This window comes from Macrosteles quadrilineatus, unplaced genomic scaffold, assembly GCF_028750875.1.
Source record: "Macrosteles quadrilineatus isolate MER2022 unplaced genomic scaffold, UCM_ALF_1.0 Scaffold_46__1_contigs__length_943047, whole genome shotgun sequence".
NCBI classification, from domain to species: Eukaryota; Metazoa; Arthropoda; class Insecta; order Hemiptera; family Cicadellidae; genus Macrosteles; species Macrosteles quadrilineatus.
This window is the reverse complement of record NW_026542639.1, coordinates 850,916-875,968: the sequence shown is the minus strand read 5'-3', so window position 1 is coordinate 875,968 and position 25,053 is coordinate 850,916. Positions and strand designations below refer to the sequence as shown.

The window sequence follows — 25,053 nt, the reverse complement described above, 5'->3', positions numbered from 1 at the left end:
CTACAACTAAAATTCGTAATGACTTTAAAAAGTTCACAAACATTAATTGGACAATGCATTTATATGTTTATAGATCAAAATTGTTTTTAAATGCACAGTACATGCTTATAAAACGTACCATAATACGATATTTGGAAGATTTACCCTCAGAATAAATGGGCAGGCAACACTTCTAGTAAAACTACAACCCAAGACGTAGGACGAAATTTATGTGCCTATTTATGTGTAAATATACGCAAGTAAGCAATCAGAGCGTTATGGTGGCAATACGGTCCTAATATTTCCAGAAGCTGCCACATTTATTCACAAAGTCCATATTGAACTAAGGAAGCGCCATTATAACTAAGAAACTGCCACCGAAGTTTGCCATCAAACATTACTCGTGTAGGCGACTGAGTGCCAGTTAATTTACACCATTTAATTCACTAACAGTTCCCAATGTTGAGCGGACAGTGTTATGTTTTATGAATTAACGTAGGTACGAATGTAGAATGTTAAGTAGCCATTCCCTCCTCTTCTTGTATTTCATATTTGAATTATTAGATGTTTTGTCAAAAAAAATAGATAAAATAAAATAAAATAAATTAAACGATGGAACCATAGAATATTATTTCCTCAGAAAATGTGACGGAGGGTAAAGTGTACCATATACAATTTTAAAGTAGATGAGGGTAAAAAGAAGTTGCCATTAACGGCACTCTAGGTTTTACCGGAGATTTAGCACTCATCAAAATCAGCGTTTTTTTTATTTGAAACCACAAGGATAATACATCTAAGGGAGTAAGTTTATGAATGTCTAAGTTCGAAGTCAATATAGTACTGCATAGTATCATGACACTCACCCATACAACAGTGCCGCCCCTGCTATGCTGCCCCCACCTTGGGCTGTGATGAACAACACCGCCCTCAGGTAGGAGATGTTCCTAGTGACCGCCATGGCTACACTCACTGCAGGGTTCACCTGGGCACCTGTGGACAACCAAGAGTTAGAGAACATCCTGTACAACTGACGCTGAGGTTCTGAGTTAAAGTTTTTACTTATACGTTAACCCATTGTATAAGCAATAAAAGACAAATTACACATGTAGCTGCTACATCAAAAAAGTATGGAAATAACAAATAACAATCATCAGTCTAAGATCAGCAAAATGACCCTGATAAAAAATCGCTAGTTTTTTGATTGTTTATAGCCTGGCTTAACTTTTCTTGATCATTGGGCTAAATAAATGGCCCTAGCTAAAGAACAGCTTATCTTAGTCAGTGACGAAGCTACGCGAGGCATCCAACCCGTCTCTCACTCATTTTTCATTTCAGGACTAAATTACTCCTAGCTGCGTCCTACCTTACCTATTTTACAAAACCTGTTCACGTGTACCTTGGTGTAAAAATTCTATATTGGATACAGGAAACATTCAATTGGTTATGAATCTTCACAATTCTTACATTGTTGTTCAAATTTAGAATATTGAGGATTGATTCGCGGTTCTCTCGCTATTATTTTGCTATAATTCGAATTTAGAAACATCTCTCATGTGAAATTGTAATTAAACTACGAGCGAAAGCTAATTGGCATGACAACAATGTAGTAGAAACAGCTGATACGAAAAAATCTAACTTTTCTATTTAAATATATATTTTTTACTATCACGTTGTAACAAATCAGCTGATCAAGAATAACTTGAACAGGCTAGATTAGCTGTTGTTTATGATGACAACAATAAGCCAAAATAATATGCATTGTAATAATAACACTTAAAAGTACCAAGTGCCACCTTATTATTTTAATTACATTATTGGCTATAGACAGATAAAAATATAATTGTGAACCTCGAACCGTTCATATATAATTTATTACGGATTTTACAAATATTGGTAAGGCAAGTATTTGTCGCTTGTATTGTCCAACCTAAAGGTGAGTGAGCGTAGCGAACGAGCTCCAACCTAAAGGTGAGTGAGCGTAGCGAACAAACTTCAACCAGGACGTGATTGAGCCATGCGAACGAGATAATCTTGAAAATTAAGAAGTTAAACGGGGCAAAGCCCGCGGGTTACAGCTAGTATACCATAAACTAACATGGCTTGTATTCATCACTCTACAAGACATTACAAAACATGTGTACATGGGCTGTTCGAGGTTAAAAATTATTAACGATCCATCGTCGTATAGAATCTTTATTCGTGTCGTTAGCGATCCTTTGTAAAATCATATATCATTCCAACATAAATTTACCTAACATAAATCCCACTTTCCTTACATACCCCTCTTTTATGGATAACAATGACGTAGCAATAATTAAAACGGAGACTTTGGAAGTCACCGACGAGATACCCAAGTTCTCGAGGGAAATTCAGACTTAGTGCACCACTACCAACATTACAAAATGAAAATAATCAAAAAAATGTTTCTGATTTAGTTGTGTATTCAGTTTAGTGAAACTGGACGGATACATTAATCATCCCGTCGGTCTTTTATTTATGTTTCCATCGGACGCTGAACGACGTTTTACGTGACAGAGATGTTCAATATTTAGGTATATCGGCCACGTGGATGAAATACAAATTATTCACGTGATTTATTCAGTTATTTATTTGCTCAACGGTATATACAAAAAACCCATATTTCAACGGGTTTTGTGTCCATACCTTGAAGGTTTTTGAATCTAAATGATATAGGTTAAATCCATCAAGTTTGGATGTTTATTGAAGCTTTCAGAAAAAGAAAGAACAACTTTATTTGCTTAGGTTACTAATTTTATACTAAATTTACACAGTAAATACAACTATAGCCTACATAGTTTGGTCTGAGTGTGACATATTTTATCATTACGCTTAATATCAAAATAGACATTCAAGCTAAAAACATTATTATGAAACCGAGTAAATTATGTAAAACAAAGTATAGATGTTATGTTGATTTCATACGAGCCCAAGTCCAAATGACAAAGCACATGACACTTTTACTACTATATTACTACATATTTTACGACTAGAGGCGCAAGGGAGTAATATTCCGCAATCTGTCTCTAGGAGACAATGTCAGTATATCAGCAGTATTAGGCCAGAGCGTACAATTTATAAGATAATCAATATGCGAGGGTAAGTGATTTATGCAAGGGTAGGTGCTTAAACGGGACATTTGGTCTTGGAACCGGGATTATGTCAGGTTTATGCTACAACATTCTCAGTTATATGCATATAAATAAGGTTAGGGGACTTAATTAATCGTCTCTTGTCATTGCGTCGCCTGTGTTCTATAGAATGTTGTGTAACTCTCGTGTAGAAATATAAGATAATTTTAATAACGAGTTATCAATATAAGTTTGGAATAAAGCAATGACCAATGAGAAAGAAAATAACATATAGAATAACCCATAGGAAAAGTGTTTTAAGTTATATTAGTTAATCTATTTATTAATAGGCAAGCATGTTTCTTTAAAACCGTTTTTCTCAGCTCGTGTGCATTTTATGGAAAATCTACGAATACTGTTACAAATATATTTGCCTGTGGATGTGCAGAATCCCTTATAAGTCAAAATAGGCTCAATAATAAGCACAAAAACTGTACAGTATTAAAAAATTTCAACAAAATTAACAAAAATTGCTTTATGGGTCCTGCTGGTGACGAAATAACAATGAAATATAAACCGAAAATAAAAACAAATGGAAGCAATTCCTATCACATGTTTACACAATAGTTATTTGTGTAACTAGTGGTGAAAGTGGCACTTTGCTGCACACGAGAGCAATGTTTACGCACAAGCCGCAGGCGAGTGCGGAATGATCTCGAGTGCAGCAAAGGCCTTTTTCACTCGTGTTACACATTATATTTTTCCTACAGTCACTATAAAGCATATAAATAATTAGTCTTTCAACCACCATACAACACTTTTTTAGGTTCAGCTGGCAACACAAATGGTGCCCTAGAGAAAGTAGTACCCGCAGTCCGTATCACTCCGCTATTTTTCCTCGGCAAGAAATGTGCTCCGCGTTTTGAGAATATAGTTCCGTATGTTTTAGTAATTTGAAGTGGTTTCCGCGCCTAAAAAAATGCTTTAAAGGTATTTTCTTGTTTATTAAGATCGTAGGAATGTTTTAAAAACGTTTAAAAGAAAAGTCCAGAAAGTTCAGAAATACTGAAACTATAAACACGAAATGACAGGTTAAATCGTAGTTATAATAGTCAATCAGCTGCTCATAGAATTATTATCTTTAAGTGTTGCCAACCTATTTCCAAGCGTACACGGATTACGTGCATAATAAAACCACGCTGTTTTGTGTTGTTTGGTTGGAATCCTGATGTGCGGCAAAGTATAAACTGTACGGCAAAGTATAAACCGTACGGCAAAGTATAAATATGCAGCAATTAGCAGCTTTCTGTACTATAAACAGTACAGGGAAGCCAACTTTGTCGGGTGACTGTAGGAAAAACATATTTTTGGTCGAGTCTTCGACCACGGGACGACCTCTGTTTTACACTAATCAAGACGATTTGTATATTTGTTGTAGCGTGTTGTAATTCAAACTAAACTGACCAGATGTACTGTAAAGATAAGTCTGAAAACTAAAGAATCATGTAAATACTGGGAAACTTACATTTTTAACCAAGTTTGGCTAAGAAAACTAGCTGTTATGTCCAAAAAGAGTAGAGAATAAAATAAAATTTGGGAGTTTCTTTTCAACACCCGGTTCTGATATTGCAGTTGTCCCACAGTGTATGATATGAGTAATTTGTTGTTTTAATCACAAGAGTTATTTCATCAGTTTAGCGTGACTGCACTTTTGAATGCATCTGCAGTAATAACCATTTATAAGTTAAACACTTCGCGGGAGCTAAACATAGCAGTAAAAGAATACGAGAGATAAAACAGAGAGAAGAATCAATATTGGCTTGAGATACAGCAAACAAGAGACAGCATGGGAACGTCGGTACACGGACCACGGGACACGGCATTGGCCACGCTACGACCCGTGGGAACACTGGACGATGGGAATGGTGAAACTGAACTGTGCGTTATGACAGGTAAAGATTAAACTAACCGTTCGGCGATTGGTGTGTTTATTTTTTCTATTAAAGGACAGAACGTGTAATTGAGTGGTGTCGTAAAACCTCTCTTTTAAAGCTTTTGATTTGAATTACGAAGTTTTTGTAACATACTGGACCACAGTCAGCACCCAAAAACCAAGTGAAAATAGCAATAAAAGGTTTAAACAGAATAATTCAATTAGGAGCGAGCCTGTCTGTTAGTAGAGCTCGCGACGTTGGTGCGCAAGGTCCCGGGTTCAAATTCCGCCAATCAACAGTGTACGTAAGCTACCACTACCAGTATGTGAAAATGTGGTAACCCTCTAGGTCTAGCCTAAATGTGTTTAAACGGTTTCGAGCAGGAGCCAGACTTCTAGGATATGAAAAATGTACGTTAACAAAAATCATAAATAGCACAACAAAAATGAAGTAAACAATTATTTTGGGTACATAAACAAATTAATGCCATTACATACTTACTTACACATGCTTTGCATAAATAAAATTCAATACTGATTCTATATAAGAGGAATCGTGAAGTTTTCTCCACTACGGATTCCTTCGATAGGATTACAAAGGACTCATAAAATATACTTTTGGAAAGAAACCACGATTTGCTGGTTTGGTATTGGCTGGCTTACAAATAACACAATGACACAAATCAGACCCCTTCCACCTTATCAGTACAAACTCGATAAATCAGATCACTAAGATCTAAAACTAGTGATTGTTCAGCAAAAATCAACAGTCTGAGTAATCCAAGATAATTTACATTTTAAAATTTACTTACTACTTGAACATTTCGTTTAAATTCTGCGTTGGTTTGAATCTCACTTAGCTTTGAATGGATTGCTATTTGTATTTTATGATACTAATGTTAAAAAATGTCACCAGTCTATATTTACTATTTACAAATACTGTCCGTGCAATTTACTAAACATTGATGAAAAACCAACCTTATTTGAAAATTGTTTTATTGAGTTAGTATAGTAACTTTTGGAAACAAACACTTTCGAATAAGTGAAAACTAATTTATTTAGATGGTACTGTTCAATACCTGAGTATTTGCAGTTTTACGATATTTATTATATATATATATATGTTGCTATTATACTGTGCGACCCAATTGTAGAGATAATTGAGGGGGTTGAGTTTTAAATTTATCCACTTCAATGAGTTAGAGTTGGAGATGTATGGTTAAATTAGTTTTAATTAGCACTTAATAATATGACGACTTTTGGAAAGTTTTACCATCAAAGTCACGATTATGCTAAATCCAAAACAACTATCCAATACTTTATACTTTCATGTTACAATAGTTACTATTTATATTGTGCAATTATAAACAGAAAGCCATAGAGGAACTTGGTATCGAGATTACTCCTGTAAAGTTAACATATACATGCAGATAGATTTGGGTTGTTTTAATCAACAAATTATATGGCACTGACCCTAACCCTAATGGTGTATTGTATAATTAAACTTATATAAGAATCAAGAAAAAACTGTGGTGTTGATTAAATGTGTATAACCCATACTGAAATTAAGCAATTTGAACAATTGTTCATCAAAAGACAGAGATATACAGATTAAATGGACCTCGATGAACAAAGGAAAACCCGTACATAGGTATACAATATTCTGCAGTTTGAAGCGATTTTTTAAATTGATTATTTGTAACTAATAGATAGTTAATTTTTTTTTTAAATGGGTGGTAGGGGGTACAGTTTCTATAGTACTGTATTTTAATTTCTAAATTGTATAGTGTAATGCAGTTTGTTATATTAATGGTTATTTACACTATATTGATTACTCTATTTTCAAGTTCACAATCGATATAAGAATATCAGCTGATCGCTCTCCCATTATCAGCTGATCGTTAGCATCGCCTCATTTTATTCGGGCTCGCTCTTGCTTGTCTGCCTCGGTGGAATTTCGTCATTTTCATCGGACCGTCCAATATCGATGAGAAATATTCGATATTTATGACTCTTATTGAACTGAAAGCCGGGCTCTTTTGCAGCGACATCGGAAACGTTTTATTAAAATTGTTTTGCGAGTCTCAAAGAAGCAGTTTTTATAAAAGGTTTTTGATTTAAAGAAGTCTTCAACGAGTGAAATGTTTCGAGCAAAGAGTAATTAATTATTGTAAGATGTAAATTAAAAGTGTTATATTAAATATTTTTTTATTTTTAAGTTATAAAATATGAAATTTACTGTGCGAGTTGGATGTTATAAATCAATAAACTTGCTAAGAATTATTCAGGAAAAGACAAAAAGATTGACAGTTATCGTATTTAGCATGTTTTGATAAACACTACATTATTGTCATGGTAGTTGATTATTTTTTTAAGTGAAGCGTCTGTCATTTTTAGCACAATCGTAGTTGTTCATCACTAGGAGCGAAAGTGACTCTTTTTGGTATGCAATCGTGTTTTACAAGCGAGGCGCAGTCGAGCTTGGAAATACAATTAAGTGCCAAAATAAAACTTTTGCTCACCCACTTTTGGAAACAATATGTGTACACAATAAAACAATTAGGTTGTAAAAATTAATGTTTTGATTCAACGATAGCTATTAAAGTCGAATGCTAATAAAACAAAGACTTTTACTACTAAGGTATTGCTGTTACGTCGTGTCTACTAATCGGTTGTATACAACTAAGCTGTGCGCTAAAAATAAGTGAGCAAGTACAAAAACGATTCTAATTAATCAACATTTCTTGTTGATGAATTGAATAAATTATATTCACGAAAATACATGGATATTACAATGATAATAAACAATTGTTACGGTATATAGATTTGTTCTTTTCAAAGACAAATAATACCCTATATCTTGTTTTAAAACACAAAACAATTAAAACCAGTAAAATATGAGTAGTACAGGTTGAAAAGTAAAGGTTAAAAACAGATTCAGATAACAAATAAGTGTAAAGAGTTCGTCCAGTTTACTAATGTAAGCAAAATTAATACTTAAGCCAGTAAAATAATTTTTTTTTACAAAAGCTTCTCATATTCATTAATTAGAGGCGTATAGTTACTAGGCTTGATGTAGTAGCTCATTGATCAAGCTTATATGTTTGGCCATTCAATAACTTTAAAATATAACACTTTAAACAATGAAATTAATAACTTTTAATGTTAAGTGTACCTATCAACCTGCATTGCTGCATCTATACAGGTCAGTAGATTAAATTTAACTATATTCTTTATAAACATGAAAAAGATTATTACTGGGTAAATTTTTAAAGTATAATATTTGATAGCGTATAAAATTTAAACTTGGAGTAAATACAGATTTTTTAGCACTCGTAACGTTCCAAACAATGCACCACATTATTAAAGAAAATTAAAAATCAATCCATTACAAAATAAAACATTAATTCGTTAATGAAATAGTCAGGCGTTGTCTAGGCAATTTGAGTACAGCGTTCATATTGCGTCTCGTTCATTGCAGTGTTCTACCTGTAGTCATTGTTGCTCTACAAACAGCTGACCGCTCCACTCTGCGGACAGCTGTTTGGTGGACCAGAGGCTGTGTGTGTGAGAGAGAGCGCAGACGACAGGTGTGAGCAAAGTCTACACCTGCCTTCTGCATTCCTTCGACACAGATACCGACACTGTATATTGCTGTAGGAGGCTGTGAGTAGTGTAAAAACGCTATTCACTGGAGCAGGAGGACGAGCAACCCCAATTGTACCATAGCACCCCATCATGTGTACACGATATTTTACGTTTCACCTGTTTTGGATTGAATATATATTTCTACGTAAAAATGCTGTGTGTGTTCATTCATGTGTAAATTCATAGCATGAGGAGCAGCTTTAAATTTATTAGTGTAAAAACGCTATTCACTGGAGCAGGATCAGGAGCAACTCTCAATTGTACCATAGTACCCCATCATGTGTACAGGATATTTTACGTTTCACCTGTTTTGGTTGTAATGTATATTTTATGTACACACGCTATTCACTGGATGAGGAGGAGTAACACAGTGTACTGTTCATAGTTAATGACAGTTATTGTACTTCACAAATCTTATTACTTGATTGCTTTGCCTTGAATATATATTTTGAGTGAGGTATTGGGATTATTACCGTGTGCTGTTTATAGTTTATGATATTTTACTGGGTGTTATTGAACTTAAAAAATCTTTTTACTTGATTATTTTGGTTTGAGAATATATTTTGTGTAAAAACGCTATTTATTGTATGAGGAGCAACACTGTGTACTGTTTATAGTTAACGATTGTACTGTTATTGAATTTCATGTTATTACTTGATTGCTTTGCCTTGAATATATATTTTGTAGGGGCTTTCTCACCAAATTGTCATCCTGTACTATAAACATGTTGTTGTGTGTTCATTGAATTCATCTACACATTACCTAGTGAAAGGAAAAGTGGTCCTGCCAGCTGTCCAGACCCACCATCATTCTCTTGTCTCGTGACCTCCATCCTTATTTCCATTGAGACCATTATTCTAAGTGAAATAGTTTAAAGAAAATAAATGTTAGGTTAACCAGTTGAATATAGGATTGCTGCCATGAAATGATGGGTGGGGGTTTAATAATAACTCCAAAATGAATGTCTAATAATTCTATAATTTGTCCTCAAAATAACCATTTAGATGATATATGAACATTAACTCAGCAGGGGTAGCTTAGTCTATAATTATGCTCGCATCATTATACATATAAAATTAACAATTGATTCTAATTGCTTCAAGTGTATAAAGGTCTACAAAATCATTCTTTGAGTTTAGTTACTTTTAAAATTGTTACATTTAATGAAAACGTAATATCAAATTCATGTGTAAATTCATAGCATGAGGAGCAGCTTTAAATTTATTAGTGTAAAAACGCTATTCACTGGAGCAGGATCAGGAGCAACTCTCAATTGTACCATAGTACCCCATCATGTGTACAGGATATTTTACGTTTCACCTGTTTTGGTTGTAATGTATATTTTATGTACACACGCTATTCACTGGATGAGGAGGAGTAACACAGTGTACTGTTCATAGTTAATGACAGTTATTGTACTTCACAAATCTTATTACTTGATTGCTTTGCCTTGAATATATATTTTGAGTGAGGTATTGGGATTATTACCGTGTGCTGTTTATAGTTTATGATATTTTACTGGGTGTTATTGAACTTAAAAAAAAAAAAAAATATTTTTACTGTATGGTGTGAGTATATATTTTGTGTAAAAATGCTATTCACTGTTTATGAGGAGCGTCACCGTGTACTGTTCATAGTTAATGATATTTATTGAACTTCATAAGTCTTGTTACTTGAATTCGTACCTGCTTTGGGTTGAATATATATTTTGTGTAAGACCGCTATTCACTGGATGACATGTAGAGAATATATAACAACCATGTAATCCTTACTAAATTGATAAACAACGAAAGTGCTACTAAGCGATGAGAAGGTTTGCAAAAATTGAGCTCTGTCTCCTGGTACCTTCTTCCGATTCTGCGATTCTGTGTAACGGGAACACTCCCGTTAGATGACCGGCAAATTCGCAGTAGATGGAGGCAGGTCAGCAGTGATCTTTGCAGTTGTGAATGATTCTGTGTAACGGTAACACTCCCGTTAGATGAACGGCAAATTCGCAGTATAAGATGGAGGCAGGTCAGTGATCTGCGCAGTTGCAAATCGCATCTCCTTGCCGACACTAGTGTTCCAGCACATCTAAGGTATGTAACTCTTTACATTTTTCTGATAGTTTCAACTCTACTCAACGTTTAAATTATCTTGTTACATTGGACAATTCTTGTGCACAGTGATTTCTTAGCAGATTTTGATTTTAATTGTACAAATTAAATGAGGAAACACTTTTGAGAAATATGTTGTAAACCCCAACACTGTTCGATTTAGAAGATTTCTGGGTCTAATTTCTTATTATAATGTATAACTAGTACTTTAATACTAAATAACTATAGTACACTGTGTACTGAATACTAATGTATTGAATAAGAATGAGTTCTTTGTTACTGACATATTTTTGAGTAAGGGTTGAACCTTTAACATCATGAGAATTTTATTATTAACTAGCAGAATACCTGTCCTTCGTACGGGGTTGGCATCAGTGTAAAATGCTTATTGCAGTTATACTCTTATTTATTAGCATTTGCAATGGGGGAGGATACAGTTTAAATTTATGGTATAATATACTATTATTCAACTACTATAGCCATCATGTTCTAGCACTTCACCTAAATAATAGACAAAAAGAATTATTAAAGATTTCAAAATATCACAAATTATTCATGAAATTAAAAATATAAAATAGCTATAAACATTTCTACTTTGACAGTTAGTTCTCACTGGGTAATACAATTTTGTTGCTACTTAGTTCAAATTAGTGGTTGTCATATATAATGTTGCACCCAATAACCTTTTAATACTTTTGCATATCATAGAATCAACAGCTGACTTTTTTTTTTTTTTTTAATTCCCTAATAATATTAACATGGGGAACTACAGAACCACTGGGGCGGAGATCTTTTAGATAAGAATATGCCTATATGTTAATTGGGAATATGAGCTATCATTATGCCAAATTTTAACCTAATCTGTCCATTAGTTAATGTGTGATTGAACTTCAAACAAACACACAAACTTTCACATTTCAGTATTACTCATTACTTATTGTTAAGTTGACATAAATATTGATATAATATTTTATTTCAGTTTATGGTTGGAGAGTGTCTCATGTACCCCGTTTTCAACACTACCTATATTATTTGGTAAGTAACCGTTTTCCTTTTTAGTAATCTTTAGAATCCCTATTGATAAATATTGTACGTTAAAGGTAAATTATTGTAATTGGCTTCATGTTTTGTTGGAGTTTTTAATTGGATACCAAGTTACAAAAAGTTTCATCATAGACATTTAACTTGTTAATTCCATGGGATTGAGCATTGCTCAAGGTGTTTAATTCGTTTAAGAGGTTGAATAACTCAGCCTACAGATATTGTTAGATTAATTAAGTCGTTCACTCATTATTAATTTACAGAATAAACTTTTTCATGTGAATAATTAATCTAATATATTGTTGATTGTTATTGCGTTAGTCACTGGTATCACTGGTATCGTGGAACAATGTGTCAAATTTTGTTTAAAAATACAAAATGACATCTAGACATACATAAACATTATATTGTAGTTGTAAATTTCCCTTAAAAATCACTGGGTTAGAGCCCTTTTGATGGGTCTGTACCAAACTTAATACAAACCATTTTTGAATGCCTGTAAGTTTTATTACAATCTGTCATGTGGTTTCAGAGTCTATAGAGTATATACAAACATACTTCCTCTTTTATAGATATAGATAGTGTATATTTGAACAGTCGTAATACATCATACATACCAAATGTAGCATTTTCCTTTGTAATGTCCTACTGATTTGTTACAATTCAGTAAATATATTAAAGTTTTCAACTAATATTCCCAGAACAGAGTGTAGCATAGATATTTTTTTTACAATCATAGGAGCTGTTTTTTGAGATTATTATGCGCAATTGTTAGTTATTGACTATTAAAAATGAGTGGTATTTAACTTATAAGAGTGATATGTAAATATAATGAATATAATGGTGTAAAATTATTGAGTAATTTTTTTTTTGTTTTGTTTTCAGCTAATATTTTGCTACAACTTCCACCACAATTCAGTAATAGACCTTCCTCCTATATGTGGTAAGTAAACATTAAACATACTCCCTCACTAGATTTCTCATCCTTATGGAACAGCTGAAGACAATTTTATTGTTAGTTCTATACGGTTTATGTAGAGCTCGTGTTTTGTTTACAATATTACAGTCATTTAAAACCTCGTTTAACCAAATAATATGATCCAATCATAAACAATAAGTTGTCCCCTAGTTACATAACCAAACAGTAAAGCACAAATCAAGAAATTAACCCTAAAATAATAGAAACAAAATGTTGTCGACACTAGCACCCAGTGTCACCGTACATGAACTAGACACAAAAACGTGCTTTAAAATTTACAGTGGGATGAGAAGTCTAATGTTACTAGTTTGCATGTTATTTGATACCGGGTATAATCTTAGAACATAAAAGTTGTCTAAACTAAATTATAATCGGTTTTTTTTTTCTAATACCAGTTTGCACGATGGGCCTTATGGCTATGCTCTAGCCAAAGTGTGATGAGATATTTCTCAAATTACTAATGATTTCTTACTATGAACTAGAGAGATTTGGTGTAGAGTCGAGTTGCAGTGTGAGTTGAGGTGGGTCGGGTCATTGACATAAACCGGTTCTGAGTCCAGTAACGGGAGGGCATGCTTTCGTTTTCACTTTGCATTAATGAGCCTCGACTGTGGGTCATCATTCTCTCTAATGTTTGTTGTTATTTTGATTCAAAACCTTCTTTCTATTTCGTTCTTTTTTTTCTTTTAGGGCAGATGGACGACCCACAACCATCTACGTCTAGTTTCGGAGATACTGGGTTTTTCCCATGCACATTATGTTCAAATGCATATGCGACGAAAAATGAGCTGGATAGTCATATACAAACTGTACATAAAAAGTTTATTTGTGACATCTGTGATTTGGCATTTAATCGAAAATCTAACCTTAAACGTCACAAAGATCAATCACATAATTTTCCATCTTCAACATTCAACTGTAACATATGTCACAAAACATTCAAAGATCAATCTAATTTGAGACGGCATATTGCTCTTCATGTAAGAAATACCCCTGTATATATCTGTGAGATTTGTAAAGAAAGGTTCACACGGAAATCTAACTTGAGACGGCATATTGCTATTAAACATACAAGAAATACTCCTGTATATAATTGTGACATTTGTAAAGAAAAGTTCACACGGAAATCTAATTTGACACAGCATATTGGTCTTAAACATGCAAGAAATACTCCACTATATAACTGTAACATTTGTGAGGAAACATTCACACACAAACGTAACTTGACACGGCATATCAAAAATGTACACTCTAACATTACAATAATGTGTAAATTGTGTACGCCACCAAAAATATTCAAGAATCAAAGAAGCATTGGCTTACACAATAGATTGAAGCATAACCTTCCTAAGAGTCGTTTTTACTGTCCAAAGTGTATGAGCTCATTTCATCTACTTGACAACTTCAAACGTCATCTGGAAGAAAAACATGAACTGAAATCAACCAATTTCCAATGTAAAAGATGCCCTAGAAAATTTATAACTGAGAAAGGTCTCCTAGCTCACCTTGGAACCAAACATCGGTTCTTACCTAAACGAGTTAGTTGTAGGTTGTGTAGCAAGACTTTTGCTACCAACAGTTCTTTAGTTTTACATCTCAAACTTATACATAACATGGCAGGAGGTTGTTATTTCTGTCGCATATGTAGTGACAAATTCAAGACTAAGGAAGAGTTGGAACTTCATCAGTGTTTTAGCGAGAAAACCTTAGACACGAAATATGTACAAAAATCTCCACCTGAACTAAGCAGAGAAGAATCTTTTAAGTATGCAATTTCTTCTAAGGATAATACTACTGTGTTTGAATGGGGGGAAGATGTAACAGACTTTCCTAGCTTTGAGAGAAGGAATTGTGTTTCGCTGTCAATTTTTTCTATTCATGAAGGAAAATTAATTCCTGCCTATATCACCAGTGTTGGCTTTGTAGAGGAAGACAAACACTTTGATTTGATTAGAGTGGGAAATGTGTACCACCTAATCCTGGACTTTGAAGGATTACTTAGGAACAGGATATCAAAACACCGACATTTTGTAAAAATGTGTAGAAGATGTCGTGCTTACTTTTATAATACACCTAACAAGAAAGCAGAAGAACAGCTCAAAAGACACACAGAATTCTGTCAAGGAATTAGTGGTGGACCATTGTTTAATGACACTCCAAAGGGCAACAAAACTAAGCTTTACTTCAGGAATTTTGAGAATCTCAGAAAGAAACGGTTTACAATTTATCTGGATTTTGAATCATTGACAACACCTGTTAAAGAACCCGGATCTAGCAACACCGTTGTTCTACAAAAACATGTCCCCTTTTCATTCGGATATTTACTAAAAGATGAAGAAAGTGACATGCTGACCAACTACAGAGCCTACTGTGGTCTTGATGCTCCAAGCAAGCTATTTAACATGCTAAAAGAAGATATAGAAAAAATTGAAAAGGTGTTATATACAAAGAGAATAAGAGATGTCCCTGAACTTACTGATCAACAACAACATGAGTTCGACCTGGCCACTACATGCCACATATGTTTAAGAGGAGGTTTTGACGATAGAAATAAAAAGGTACGCTCGCATGATCATGTCTCTGGCCGATTTTATGGAGCAGCCCACAATCGCTGTAATCTTTTTTACAGAGACCAGAGGGTTGTAAATGTCGTCGTTCATAACCTCTCCCGCTACGATGCAAATTTCATTATTCCAGAATTAGGAAAACAAGATGGTAAAATTACAGTCATTCCCCACACAACAGACACTTTTATAAGTTTTACTAAGAAAATGGGTGGCATGACTGTTCAATTTATTGACAGTTACCGATTCCTCTCTTTCTCTTTGGATAAACTGAGTAGCTTTCTCAGTGATGACAAAAAAGCATTATCACGTAAATACTTTCCTGAGGACGAAACATTCAATCTTATAACCACTAAAGGCTTTCTACCCTACGACTATCTCTCTTCACTCTCTAAACTTGAAGAAACATCTCTCCCTCCAATGGAATCATTTTACTCCATTTTAACAGATGAAGACATAAATCCACAAAATTACGAACACGCAAAATCCATTTGGCGAGTTTTTCAATGCAAAACCCTAAAGGACTATGTCATGATTTACCAGATGTGTGACGTTTTACTATTGGCAGATGTATTTGAGGACTTTAGAGCAATGTCAATGAGGGAATTCCAACTCGATCCACTATACTATGTAAGTACTCCAGGACTGACCTTTGATGCCATGTTACGTTATACAAATGTGACAATTGATTTGTTAACTGACTTAGAAATGGTCAAGTTTGTTCAGAGAGGAATGCGCGGAGGATTAGTGGGATGTTCACACCGCTTAAGCCGTGCAAATAACCCTTACATGGAACACCTCTACGATCCCACAAAACCAACCTCTTATTTATGGTATATTGATGCCAATAATTTATATGGCTTTTGTTTATCGAAACACCTACCAATTAGTGAATTCACTTGGGTTGAGGGGAATGACGATTTAGTGAAAGAAGTCCTACAACTACCCCCGGACTCAGACACCGGCTACTTTTTGGAAGCGGACTTCCAATACCCTGATCATCTACACGACACTCACAATGACATGCCATTCCTACCCGAGGTCCAAGTGATTGACGGCCAAAATATGCTAATGGAGACACTTGGCTCGAGGACGAAGTATGTCTGCCATTACCGAGCTCTACAACAGGCTGTGGAACACGGACTAATTCTCACCAAGATCCACAGAGGAATCAAGTTCAAGCAATCCCCATACATCGCCCCTTATGTCGAATTGACGACCAAAAAGAGGATTGAGTCAGGCAACCCATTTGAAGAGGAATTTTGGAAGCTTATGAACAATGCCTTATATGGTGAGTGTCAATTAACACCTAGATTTTACAAGTTATGTCAATTAACACGTAGATTTTCACACACATTTTACAAGTTATGAAAATTAACACCTAGATTTTCACACAAATTTTACTAGTTATGTCAATTAACACGTAGATTTTCACACAAATTTTACTAGTTATGTCAATTAACACGTAGATTTTCACACACATTTTACAAGTTATGTCAATTAACACCTAGATTTTCACACGAATTTTACAAGTTATGTCAATTAAATCCTAGATTTTCACACACATTTTACAAGTTATGTTAATTAACATTTAGATTTTCACACAAATTTCGCAAGTTATGTCAATTAACACCTAGATTTTAAAAATTCATAGATAACTAGTGTACCTGTTGATTGAATTCGAGTATATTTTAAAACAAATAACAGCCATAATTTCTGATAGTGGATTCAAAGATTATGGAAATACTCACGATGTACATAACAGTTCGATATAATCAACATTTCTTATAGACTCCTCTTACTTAATATTATAATTTTTTCACTTTATTCCATTGTAATATTTACATCAACCCAAATTCAAATGGTATTTAAATATTTCATTTCTGTAGCACATGTTTCCTTAAATATTAACAAAAATTAAATTATCTAGCTGACAAATAATATGGATAACACGGGAACTTTAAAAACCACTGGTGATATAAAGTCAGTTTGCAAATCTACACATTTTGACGGGGTTAAATCTTATTATTCACAAAGTGTCATGTACAGTATTAAAAATTTAACTATTTCCCACCCTAAAATGTTTGGTTTTCTTTTTCAGGGAAGACTTGTGAACGAGTTGAAAAACGGATCCGAGTAGTAGTCCCAACGACTTGTGAGCAAGCTAGCAAACTATCGTTTAGCCCGCAGTTTATAGACAGTTATGATTTTGGTGAAAGTCTTGTTATGTACAATATGGCCCCGAAGACAATCGTTTTTGACAAACCAATCTTTATTGGTGCAGCAGTCCTTGATTTGAGTAAAGTCCACTTATTTTCTTTTTACTATGATGTTCTAAAACCTAAATACGGAGACAACATACAAATCAACTACAAAGATACCGATGCATATGCTATGACAATATACACTCAAGACCTATACAATGACATAGCTAACGACCCCAAAATTTTAAATGAGCTTGACACCCGGAATTACGACCCTAAACATCCCTTACATTCTTTAAAAAATAAACTGGTCCTTGGTAAGTTCAAAGATGAACTAGCACCCAACATTTTAACGGAGTTTGTCGGTCTACGCAGTAAGGAGTACGCCACCAAGAAGTTTGATGTAAAGAAGAAAATCGAAGAAACAAACAAGAAGAAAAGCAAAGGAACACAGAAGAGAGTAGTACAGAAAGAGGTGGACTTTGAAGACTATAAAGATAGCCTCTTTAACACACGACCTAAGGAAGCAGAAACTAAAACTGGACTATGGTTGGATAATGTCCGAATATCATCTTCAAAGGGGGCAGTATCCCTAATCAAACAGAAAAAGCTATGCTTAAATCCAGATGATAAAAAACGGTACATTTTACCAAACAAAATTGATACTCTTGCGTTCGGACACTATGCTATCCCAAAACCCGACCAAGATTAATTATTCCGAATTTTTCAGATATATAAAAAGGAATGGAGCTAGTTCTTGTTAGAAGTGCTTTTCAAGGAAAGGTGGAGAGATGGAGTGTCCAACACATCGGGGAAACATGTAGAAGTATGGAAGATTTTCTTGAGGACTTGAGGGAGCAGATTCAAGAAATACTAAGGAAGAATGTAGAGAAAAACAAGGTAGTTAGATTTCAATTTTACATAGAATCCCAATACACAAAAGATGGGGATGTTAGTAAATTGAATTTTAAAACTAAATCAATCATCCTAACAGTAGAGAGTAGCATAGCTAATGAAATTGAGAGTGGTTTCAATAAACTTTTAACAGAGCGTGGTGAATGTGAGGCCAAAAATTCAGGACAATGTTTTGAGAAAGTAGTTAAATTTGAAATGAGAATTAACAAATAAAAAGGGTCTATATGTATGTTCTATCTTGTAATGCCAGTAAGTAGTTAATTATGTTTGTTTATTTTGAATTTCCCACACTTGGTGCCACTAACTTGTAATAATGATTTTGCCAGTAGGCCTACGTAGTTAATTATTACTTTCAAGGATGTTTTTTATTATTTTTCTTGCTCTTGGTGCTACTGAGTTCTATCTTGTAAGGCCAATACGTAGTTTATTATGATTGTTTATTTTGAATTTCCCCGCACTTGGTGCCACTATCTTGTAATACCATTACGTAGTTTATTATGTTTGTTTATTTTGAATTTCCCACATCTAGTGCCACTGAGATATGTTGTATCTTGTAATACCAGTACATAGTTTATTATGTTTGTTTATTATTTTTTGTGTTGAATTTTCCCCGCACTTGGTGCCACTGAGATATATGTATTATGTTGTTGTATCTTGTAATATAATCACGTAGTTAATTATTACTTTCAAGGATGATTGTTTATTATTATTTTTTTTTTTTTATGTTGAATTTCCCACATCTAGTGTCACTGCTTATCAATCCATTGTACTAGTTAGGTGTGTTGGTTCCTGTGATAATGTTTGTTGTACAGGGTTGTATTATATGTATATTCATGTACAGGATCTAAAGGATATTAGAAAAAACATTATTCATTAATTTGTTGTATCAATTTATTTGCTAGCCAGATGTTGTCAGATTGTGTGATTCAATTAACCATCGTTAAAGACTCAATTATTACATGTGTTTTCCAAGGAATTACAAAGTACATAGCTTTTAATATTATGTAAATATATTAATTTAAAAGTAACTAAACTCAAAGAATAATTTTGTATATACTTTTGAAGCGATTAGAATCAATTGTTAATTTTATATGTATCTAAACTGCTTGCCAGATGTTGTCAGTTTGTCTGATTTAATTAAGTATCGTTAAAGACTCAATTATTACAAGTGTTTTCCAAAGAATTACAAAGTTTTTGATATTACGTTTTCATTAAATGTAACAATTTTAAAAGTAACTAAACTCAAAGAATGATTTTGTAGACCTTTATACACTTGAAGCAATTAGAATCAATTGTTAATTTTATATGTATAATGATGCGAGCATAATTATAGACTAAGCTACCCCTGCTGAGTTAATGTTCATATATCATCTAAATGGTTATTTTGAGGACAAATTATAGAATTATTAGACATTCATTTTGGAGTTATTATTAAACCCCCACCCATCATTTCATGGCAGCAATCCTATATTCAACTGGTTAACCTAACATTTATTTTCTTTAAACTATTTCACTTAGAATAATGGTCTCAATGGAAATAAGGATGGAGGTCACGAGACAAGAGAATGATGGTGGGTCTGGACAGCTGGCAGGACCACTTTTCCTTTCACTAGGTAATGTGTAGATGAATTCAATGAACACACAACAACATGTTTATAGTACAGGATGACAATTTGGTGAGAAAGCCCCTACAAAATATATATTCAAGGCAAAGCAATCAAGTAATAACATGAAATTCAATAACAGTACAATCGTTAACTATAAACAGTACACAGTGTTGCTCCTCATACAATAAATAGCGTTTTTACACAAAATATATTCTCAAACCAAAATAATCAAGTAAAAAGATTTTTTAAGTTCAATAACACCCAGTAAAATATCATAAACTATAAACAGCACACGGTAATAATCCCAATACCTCACTCAAAATATATATTCAAGGCAAAGCAATCAAGTAATAAGATTTGTGAAGTACAATAACTGTCATTAACTATGAACAGTACACTGTGTTACTCCTCCTCATCCAGTGAATAGCGTGTGTACATAAAATATACATTACAACCAAAACAGGTGAAACGTAAAATATCCTGTACACATGATGGGGTACTATGGTACAATTGAGAGTTGCTCCTGATCCTGCTCCAGTGAATAGCGTTTTTACACTAATAAATTTAAAGCTGCTCCTCATGCTATGAATTTACACATGAATGAACACACACAGCATTTTTACGTAGAAATATATATTCAATCCAAAACAGGTGAAACGTAAAATATCGTGTACACATGATGGGGTGCTATGGTACAATTGGGGTTGCTCGTCCTCCTGCTCCAGTGAATAGCGTTTTTACACTACTGCTGTGGCTTCCAATAGGTTCTTTCAACGGATTTGTATTCATAATTATTTAGTTCAATGGATTTGTAATAATGTGTTTAGATAAATGGATTCAACTATCGGTATAGCCTAAGTTTAGATATTGATCTATTTGGGAAATAATAAAATCCATTAGGATTTTTAATAAAAGTTGTCCAGTTATAAGAATATTTAATACAAGTTGGTAGCGAAAATGTATTTGTTTTATTTATAGGATTTTAGTAAGTTATTCAATTGTTTTTTATTTTTAAGATTTGCATTGTGCATTGTACATTATGGGGATGAGAAAACAACTAGGTGTCTGCTTATATTTTGAACTAGATGCTCCAACAATAAAATTTTAATGTAACGGTAATCCATGTTTTTCTAAATTTTGTTACTTTTTTGTAGAGCTCCAAACATGAGTGTCTAAACTTTTTTTTAACAGTAGAGGTACCTTTACTTAGGTACATAAAACGTAACATTATATTTCTTATTGGTTAGACTTTTGCCAAACAAACCATGCTAGTAAAAGTTTGAAACCGTTCTTGACAGATTGTAACTGGATCTTGCTGTCCTTCGCACATTAAACATCGAGAACAACAAGATACTGTCTCAATAATGTGGTCTTGGCCACTCAAAACCTTTCGTGTCGTTCATACACTCATCCTTCACACTCGTCCTTCATACTCTCGCTCTTCAAACACCCATCCTTTATACATCGTATGGTTTATTACCGTTGTTCAGTTATTCTACTTAGCAAAACTACACATTCAAGGAAAGTTTTTTTGGAAGGACAATGGTATTTTGTATTTTTTTAAACCAATTTTCGCTAGACGATCTTAGGAACGTTTCTGTTGGAGATGGCCCAGTCAAATAGGCCGAAGCTGTTAGGCGTCACTGGACGAGATAGTGTATCGCTAGACACTAGACAGTGGAATCTAGACATATCAGACACTAGACAGGGACGGGTACTGGCTAGGCTTGTCACGGCGAATAAAACCATACAATAGAACAGACACTGACACTGCGTCTAGACCGTCTGTGTGTGTGTGAGTGTCAGTGTGTGTGGCCAAAGCTATTATGCTACTGAGTGTCTCGGTGTTAAATCACACACGCACCTCCGACAACGAAGATTTACTTTCGAAGATTTTAAAAATAAAAATAAACTAAAAATACATTAATAATCGTAATAATCACACATTTTGACGATATTGACGATTTTGTATTGCAGTTTGACGAGTTGTCATTCAAACTATATTTGATCCTATTAGATTTCTTGTTATTCGCAAATTGCATAGCATAATCGTCGTCGTCGACTGAAAAATATGTTAGAAAATATTAAAAGAGTAAATTGATTAGTTCAGCAGCTTAATATTCACCAGTCTAGCATACAAACGAAATAGGAGTTTGCATATACTGGATTTCCAAGAATGTACACCAGATAGTAGAACTCAAAAGTTTAAAGGAAAACTGAAGAAAATCCAGACAAGTGCTACACAAAGGAAATTAATTTTACGAGAAGCTAGCAAACAAAGCATTGCATTCTTATCCAACAATTGTCTTTTACTCGCACACTTTTATACGAACCTGCGTTTAAATGTTTCAGAAAAATCCTAATGTATGTAGAACTGAGAATTAAAAATATTAACTTGTGTTGGAAAGGGAATTGTTCGTCTAAAAAGTACACATTACTGTCTGCTTATCGTTTGCGATCCGTTGAAATACACAATATATAGATTATTTGCGAAAGTTGTAAACGAGAGATGGGCCAGGGAGAGGAGATATTCTCAGTTGAGCGAGTTTCAAAGACACGACCCTCCATACCCGGTGTCTATAGGTCCGATATTCATCTAGATGAAAGCTTAGAACTCAAACCCTCCTTGAACCACGGAGGACCCCCTCTGGCGGATAAAGGAGAATAAGAGGACAAAAGATAATGTAAAATAGTTTATATCTAAATAGGTAAATGGGAATGATTAAATTGTGTAGCCTAGTTAGAATTTGGATAGATTACTGTTGCTAATTCTATAGTCTGCAACAGATGTGTATACCTGTTGATTCATTTGCATTGCGAATAATTTTGTGTGAAAGAAAAGATATTACAAATACAAACCACAGTCGCAGCAAACCTGCAGATTAGTAAGATTCTATTTTTCTTTTTTGAGTGTTTAATTAAACTTGTCTAAAATAAAGGGAAATTTACATTTAGATCACAATTAAAATCTTTTGTTTTAACAGGCAAAATTAGAGCGACATGACCCTTTTTTACACTTACAATAAGAACAATATTTGCAAACAGAACAATATTTGCTCAAGAGTTACTTGGGTTTGTTGCTAGCCTACTGTATAAGAAACAAAAGAATATCGTTTTGACTAAATTAAAAAAAAAATTAATAGCCTAACAAAATTCTCCGACATATTATACGTTTAGAAATATTTTCACTTGCTTAATAAAGGAATGACAGAATTTTTACTATTTATGTTCAGTGTAGTCGATTAAACTTTTATCCAGTGCCAAAGAATTTGGATTTAATTAATACATTAAAGAAAAGTCGAGCGTTAATGAGGTCGCCTTTTGTTTAACAATGATGAATTTTGGACGAACCATCAACGTTCAATAGATTGAAATCCCGTCAGACTTGACTTGTTTGAATATGGTAATTAGTAACTCAAGTAAAACCAAAGGTTTAATTCTTTAAAAATGTGGTTTTGTACGGTTTACATACGTAGATGAGGCGATGGTGTTATTGCAAGACGATTGAACAATCCTTCGGTTTTGGGATAGGTTTAGTCATTTTCATATAAAACATTGCTTAAAGAGCATTTGTCAGTAGACCTTATTACTTCCATGCAACCCATCTTTGCCAGATCAAACGTGAAGTTAAATGCTTATGACATGTAATATAACAATATATTGGCGCTGTAAACATGTTATTGGATAGCAAAAGAAACGTCATCACAATACAATCAGATTGTATTGAGTTTATTTTTTTCTGTTGGGTTTAGCCTACTGCAATAAGAAATAAGATACGATAAGTAATAAGAAAAGATGAGAAATGGACGATACAACTTTGTTACAACGTGAAACGGTATTCTTCGAATAATAAGACTTTGGACGCGTGTTCTTGACTTTTCTATATTTTTGTTTTCATACCTTTCTATAATTACTTCCAAACAAAACTTCTCCCTTTGCATATATAGAGATTATCAAGATTAAAAAGATTAATCAACATAAAACTTAAAATGACGTAGAACATGTACTTTTAAAATTAGCACAATAAGTGTAAACATAAATCGTACTCTTTAATTCTATGTCTAAAGAAACGAATAGAACAAAATTTTCCAAAATAACTCTTGTAAAGGTATAAGTAAAAGTTAATAATTTTTAGCATTTTATTACCACAATTTACAAGGAGACTTACCAGACACGTGTCCAAAGGCCTGAGTGAGCGCTGCCATAGAGAACCCTGCGGCCAGCGCGTTGGCGATGACCACCAACCCCTGGGAGCCCGTGGGTGCCACTGCGGCGGACGCCCCACAGACCACGAACACGTAGAAGAAAGACGCCAGACACTCCGAGATGATGGACCTCCAGAACTCCAAGGTTCGCATCTCGGCTTTAGCAGGGAGAAGTCGAGGAGGAGCATCGTCTCTACGCATCGTTGCGATCTTCTCCAGCAGAGTGGCAACGCCGTACTCGACACTCTGTACGTCTTGAACTACCGGAGTCGTCATCACTAGTAAAGCAAGGGAAACACTTTAAACAAACTTAAAAACTTCCTTTACTGTTGCATTTCTGTATCTACCAAACGATGCACGTGCACTGACTACTACGAGCGGGTTGGACGACGCGCTCCGGACGGACTGCCGCGACGGAATGAGAGCCAAGCTGGTGAAGCGCCGAGGGGAGCGCGCCGCGCCGCGCGGTGTTGATGCTAGTTCGGCGATCCTCCACGGCGCAGGACAGCGCCACTGTTTATCACTTTAACTTTACCATCTGGCGCCCATGCTTTGCAGCTGGACGTCTAATTAATTTGGTTGTTCTTATAAGCCACCAGTTGCCACTGTCATGGCCACCAGAGTGTCTCGAGTTTCGTTTCATTTGTTAATTTTTTTAACAAAGCTAAATGATTCTATTCACAGAATACATTAAACACGGAATAGGAATTGGAGATAACTTAAGTTACCATGAATTTATTATTTGAAACCCCCTTGAACTCAAAAAGCCAAAATTTATTAATATAATTAA

General features: G+C 34.2%; 1 protein-coding gene across 1 annotated transcript in view; it reads right to left on the bottom strand.

The window, feature by feature from the left end:
- Positions 1-24,663, bottom strand: part of LOC129005939 (neurogenic protein big brain-like) — a 67,109-nt gene extending 42,446 nt beyond the window's left edge. Inside the window, exons 1-2 of the mRNA XM_054434975.1 lie at positions 24,227-24,663; positions 843-969 (exon numbers count right to left, since the gene is read on the bottom strand). Of these exons, the coding sequence (XP_054290950.1) occupies positions 843-969; positions 24,227-24,539 (440 nt within the window). The 5' untranslated portion in view covers positions 24,540-24,663. The remainder of the gene's footprint in view (positions 1-842; positions 970-24,226) is intronic.
- Between the last annotated feature and the right edge of the window lie 390 nt (positions 24,664-25,053).